Genomic DNA, 6,000 nt, shown 5'->3' on the forward strand with positions numbered 1-6,000 from the left:
CAGGGATCTTCACATCCTTTCCCTCTCCACTCCTCTGACTAAAAGAAAACAACAACACAGGAGAGGGGCTCACTGCACAGTCTTTAGACACACAAGCTTGCTCAGATTCACTGACATTGTGGCCAGTGAGTACTTCCTTGCATTTGGTAGGGCTGTAGGACCATGGCTCTATGTAAGAGTAGGATTTGCTGGCTAATCTTCTTGTAGACTCTGCTGCACAAAAATGGCATTGCCGCCATGGGGCTTGGGTCTTATTGCCTATGCCACAGAAGCTCACAACAAGTGACTGGTTTCCAAGCCACCATCTGGCTTCCACAGACATATAGAGAGCCCACAGCCCCAGAGCCCTGTGATCTCAGCAACAGTGGGTTTTCACAGGGGCAACATGCTGCTGCATGGTTTGGACTTGGCTCAGCCAGCCTCCAACCCGCTGCATGGACACAAGGTGCAGTCGCACTCCCCACGTCTATAGGGGGGGCTTAGAGGAGGCTTTGGCCATGGGTCAGCAGCTTCCCCAGAGCAGCCAAGCTGAAAGCGAGGGTAAAGTTTGGCTCTCACCTCTGTGCTGGCATGCTGCCCACAGAGAGGGCGAAGAAGCTTGAGCACGTCCCACACGCTCCCTGAAGCACATTTTCCTCCATAGGTCCCACCAGAGCCAAAATAAATTGGCTCTGGCTCTTCCTGGAGCACTCTTGCAAGGCAGGAGAGCAGCCCCGAGAGCCCCTCTCAGCACAGAGCCTCAGTGCGCCAGGTGCTCCGCTAACAGCTCCACCGGGGCCAGCTGAGTCCCTCAGCCAGTTTGGCCTTTTTCAGGGACGAAAAGAGGCCATTCAATAAAAGGAGCATGCAGGCTCCTCAAGGCAGCGGTCTGTTCCCTGTTCGTGTACAAAACCCTCCAGAACCATGTGAGCGCTGTGGGCTTTTCCCTCACAACAGCAGCTCTCTGAGCTCCTCAGCCAGCTCGCTCCCACTGTGCTCACACCATTTTTGTCTCCACTTTCCACCAACACTCCTGCAGCTGTGTTGCTGGAGCCCACGCTCCTACAGAGGGGAGATTTTAAAAACTCTGAAGCGCAAATATGCACACAAAGCAAATTTTAGAAGCTTCCCATCCTGCAAGCGCTGCCTCCAGAAACGAAGCTCTGAGCACTGCGTTCAGCCAACGAAGCAACGGAAACAATGCCGTATGATTCAGGGCCAAGAAGGACGAAACCAAAGAGCAGGAAATAAGAAAAAGACGTTTGCGATGCGTTTTGTCCAACAGTCACCCAAAACACATTTAGAAAAATAGAAAGTGATCTTCACCAGGACCTGCAACTCCTTTATTTGTTACTCTCCTCAAACCATCCTTGTGGCCTAGGCACTGTAAGAAGCCACAGCCTTTTAAGCTGGGACTGACCACAGGAGCACCAGAGTACACAGCAGCAGGTTTCTCCCTCAGGATGTTTTCGGTCTAACCAGAAACAGGAAGTCTGCAAAGGTTTTGCAAGAGAGCTTCTGCGTTGTGGGATATCCCATCCTAACAGCAGACTCTACAGCACAAAGTTTTTGGCCTGGAAGGCAATGCTTTGAACCAAGAGATCTGCAATCCCCGGTCCGTAACATGATAGCAGTAATGCACTGAAACACATCTGTACATAAAGAAGTCCAAGGGAATTGCTCCCCACTTTTCCAAGGCATTCAATGACCAAGGCATTAGAATGACCAATCTACCATTATTTATGGCCCAAGAAACTTCTGTTAAGCCAGAGCTACGCTGGCCTGCTGCTGCTCCAACTTCTTGTGGGCTGAGTCACTGAGACTGACTGAGCTGGAGCTCTGCCCTGAGAGACACGAGGGCTGGTGCCACTGGCTGCCATGATAATTCCAACAACTGCCCTGCCGCAGCTCTCACCCCATCTGCACAGGGTTCTGCACCATTTTCTACAGTGGGAGACCGAGGCATGGGGCTACAAAGGAAGCTGTTTAAGCTTGTGCAATGCACATGCATTGGCTGTGGGCAGTCCAAGCAGCTCGACATTCAAACCTGTGCTTCCACCTGAAGAATGTCCTTCTGCCTCTGTTGCTCATCAACCCAGGCAGAAGTAATAGGGATTTGTCACGTAGGGTCTCAGACTGTGCTTGTGAGGACACACAATTAAGGAAGAGGCCAGGAAGCACTGACAGGTGGATTTGTTGGCATTTTAATCAAGCGTAGTCACCCAGTAACAATGAAGAGAAACTGCAAAAATTCAGATCTGCTCTTCACCAAGGAAAGGAAGCATCCCGTCCAATCTCTGGGTAAGATGGGGACCACATAGGCTACTCGCTTTCCTGACCCACCTGCATGCTCTATGCTGGACAGGAGGCTCCACCAGCTCACAAAGAGCTGTTAGTTTTCAGAACAGAACAGAACTTCAAAAAGTGAGAGGGAGAGGGCAATAATTCACCCATCCTCTGAAAAAGCACTGAGTTCTGAGCTGTTGAGTCTTACACCCAACAGGCTAGAAAATCTCAGCAGACACGGGGCACCCAGCTTCACTGTGCAGTGGTTTAGAGCCTCTCACCCTGTGCTCACTGGGCTATCATGACAGTACACGATACAGAAAAGCTGTATTTTCCAGTCCATGGGGAGCACCCATAAGACATACATGCCATTCTGTAGCACGTACATTCACCTGTAAAATTTCTTCTTTGTGTAAAGCAAAGAAGAGACGTGTGTGGATTCAGCTACTTGTGCTGAGATTTCTCTCAAAGAATGGTCCTATGTGTATGCATGTGTATTAGAAAAGGAGAAAACAGGACTTGTTTTCCAAATCTACAAAGACCTCTGCGCACCCTTCCGATGAACTTGCTTCATTTTTCCCTAATGGGAACTACACCAGCAGGGAAGATTGCTGACTCCAGCCCTCTCAGCAAACACTTACTGAGATCTTGCCTGTGTTGCGCACAACAGATAAAGTCCTGCAATCATATCTGGGGAATAGGTGTTTTAGAAAAGTACATAGAACAAAACTGTTTATTTCTTGTCAGAGAGTATCACACACTCAGCGGGAAGCTCACAGCTCTCCCTAATTGTCCTATTTACTTTAGCAGGTCCCAAGATGACTCCTATTAGCAAAGGAAGTTATTTCACCTTCATTTCTTTAGGTCACTTAAATAAACAGCACAAATCTTCCTTGCAAACCTGTGAGATGTTTCTGCTTGAAATCCTCCCCAGAGCCATAAACCTCAATATCCAACCCGTTAAAAAAAGGTCTTGTCCATGTATGCAGATAAGCATATACATTTAAGAGCCCTCCAATAAACATAAGCACATCAAGGCAGTTAGTTTCAGAAGAGAACTAAGTTAAAATCCTATTTGCAAAAGCACTCACGTCCTCCTAATATTTTCAGTGATTATTTTTTAGCCCATGAGAAAAGAAATTTAATGGCAGATTGCAAATGCATTTATCAAAAAGATACCATAGTAGCAATGCAGAAGTTAGAACTGGACACCAAGAAAATCAAACAGCTTAGGACACGCCTGGAATTACAGGCAGGCGCACAGTGTGTGTGGAAGCCTGTTATCCCACTTGCATAATGCTACAGAGAGGTCAAGAGAGTTTCTTTAAAACAAACAAGAACAAAAAAAACCCTTAATAGACCTGAACTGTGTTTCCCACAACTCCAGTGAAATCACACTCGGGGTACCTGAATTAGTTGAGGAAGTGCTCAAAGACACACGATTTCTATTAAGTATCTTTTGCCCGCTGGGGCTATTGGGAAAAGCCTATTATAATTTTTCAAAGTAAGCATCAGTATCTGTGGGGCATTTTAGAAGGTTTCATTTGAACACAGCTACCAATCCCGCATCCCGCTCTGCCCCCAGCACACCAGCACACTTTCCATTTGCAGTCACCACCAAGAGGACCTGCCAAAGTTAGAGCCCAAGCAGCCAAGAGGCACACAGGCACGAGTCCCTCAGCATCCCACCACAGAGCAGAAAACCCCCACCCCAAACCCAAATCACTCCTCGTCCTTGCACCAGAGTTAAAAACCTACAATTGCACAAGAAAAGGACAGAAATTGTGCTCGCAGATTACCCACCCACACTTTTCTCTGCATCAGCAGCACAAGCCCTTCACACAGCACGCACCGAAACAACTCTGCTGAGTCTTGCCTGCAAACTCCCATCTGCTTTTGACAAGAGCTGAAGCAACACGGCTTTTCACACAGCTTTTCCCTCTCCCCCTCTCCACCACATGCTCCGTGACCAGCCGGTGGTGGGGATGGGGAGACATCGCAGACCCAGCTTTTGGGGAAGGTTTAAGCAAAGTGCCAGTGCACCACAGCGTGTACACGCTCTGGGCCTGCCACTAAAGCCACTTGGCTGAGGAGGAAGGTCTGGGAGGGGACGACCCTCTCCCCAAACCCACCTGCGCCACTACAACCCCAAGCCGCACATGGCACGGGCTGGCGGGATGTCGCTCCTCTCTTGTCAGCTCCTTGGCGCGTCCGCTGACCCCTTCCCAGCATCCCGACAGCAACTTCCCCAACTCCAGCACAAAGCTTCACCACCACTACCGAGGCGTGAGGAGTGGGGAAGCCCCGTGCCCCGTGGCCGCCCCCAGCAGCCGCCCCCCAGCCCGCTCCCCTCCTCTTCACTCACCGGGGGCTCGGGCCCAGCAGACAGGGGGAACGTGGCCGTGCCCGAAACGGAGGGAAGCAACAAAGAGGCTTAACTCCAGGAGCTGGGAACTTCCAGGCCGGATCTGCGGGGAATTCAGCACACACAGAGAGAGAGAGAGAGAGAGAGAGAAAATAACGAGAGAAAAAGAAAAAAGAGAGAGAGAGAGAGAGAGAAAGGAAAAAGGCTGATTTGGGGAGAAGGGGAGGGGAAGGCAGGGGCCCTGGACTTGGGGTGCTGGCGGTGTTTTGCGCCGGTTATATGCAGAGCGGAGGCGCGGCGGGGAGAGCAGCGCGGGCGGAGGAGGAGGAGGAGAAGGAGGAGGAGGAGGAGGGAAGGGGAGCTGGGGCACGGGGAGCCAGACCCTCCATACGGGTGACAGCTTTTGGATGACTGAACTCCCAAACAATTCCCTGCTCCAGCTACTCCTGCTCCTTAGCCTCCTCCCCTCCCCCTGAGGAGGAGGGAAGAAGAGGAGGAGCCAGAGGAGAGAGAAAATACCAAATAAACCCCCTTACCTAAAAAACCGGGCAGCAGCCGCCAGCTCCCCCCACGGCAGTAACGGTAACCGGTATCATCTGACCGCTGCCCGCCCCGAACGGCAACCGCCGACGCCCGCCGAGCCGCTCCCGCACGGCCACCGCACTCCTCCCGGCAGGCGGAAGCGGGAAAGTTGGGCCGAAAAGTTTGGCCTGAGCGGCAGGGAGGCCGCGGCGGCCGCTGGGGCAGCGGGGTGGCCTGAGGGATGGGGGCGGCAGGGCTCCCCGGCACGGCGGGGACACGGCAGCCTGGCCTCGCTGTCCCAGCCTGCAGCCAGGTGGGATGGGCAGCGCCCGCGGGCACTGCGGTCGTGCCAGGAGCAAGTGGGATCCTGGGGGTCACTGGGGGCGATGTTTGGTCTGTGAAAGCAGGCTGGAGATAAATACCAGTGGAGGTGTCATGATAGGCCTTCCGACTGACCTTGTTGCTCTGTGGGGACCAAGCCTGGAAGGGTTTGGGGGAGTTGCACGAAGCACCTGTTGAGCTTCCCAGGGAAGGACAGCTTTCCTCTGGTCTGCCAGATGCCAGCAGGTATCTGCTGAAGGGATGTAGGAGCCACCATGCACAGCTGGAGCTTCACAAGCTGGGTGACTTCAGCTGTCCACACTCTTCAGGAAAGTTCATCAACAGCAAGCTTTGCAGGGCCATTGTGTCACACCACACTTCATGCCACGTCAGGATCTGATGGAGAATTACATCCCTTCTCCTGGCTCTGGCGATGGCATGCAGGGCGGGATTGGGGCAGGTCCCTGTCATCACTATGTGCCTCAGTTTCCCTGTTAGTGCAAATGGAGTTCAAATGCATATCTGCC

General features: G+C 52.2%; 1 protein-coding gene across 6 annotated transcripts in view; it reads right to left on the bottom strand.

The window, feature by feature from the left end:
• The window catches only part of BOC (BOC cell adhesion associated, oncogene regulated), a 44,351-nt gene extending 39,059 nt beyond the window's left edge, over positions 1–5,292 (bottom strand). For 2 of the 6 annotated variants that reach the window (XM_040646483.2, XM_015296544.4), the window contains exons 1-2: positions 5,167–5,292; positions 4,631–4,733 (exon numbers count right to left, since the gene is read on the bottom strand). Coding sequence is in view for 2 of the 6 variants with exons in the window: in XM_025143714.2 (XP_024999482.2) it covers positions 4,398–4,497 (100 nt within the window). In the remaining 4 variants the exon portion in view is untranslated. Of the gene's footprint in view, positions 1–4,397; positions 4,513–4,630; positions 5,044–5,166 lie in introns of those variants that run through there. The other 4 variants (XM_040646477.2, XM_015296548.4, XM_025143714.2 and 1 more) reach the window with 2 other exon arrangements.
• Between the last annotated feature and the right edge of the window lie 708 nt (positions 5,293–6,000).

Source organism: Gallus gallus, chromosome 1 (assembly GCF_016699485.2).
Source record: "Gallus gallus isolate bGalGal1 chromosome 1, bGalGal1.mat.broiler.GRCg7b, whole genome shotgun sequence".
Classification (NCBI taxonomy): domain Eukaryota; kingdom Metazoa; phylum Chordata; class Aves; order Galliformes; family Phasianidae; genus Gallus; species Gallus gallus.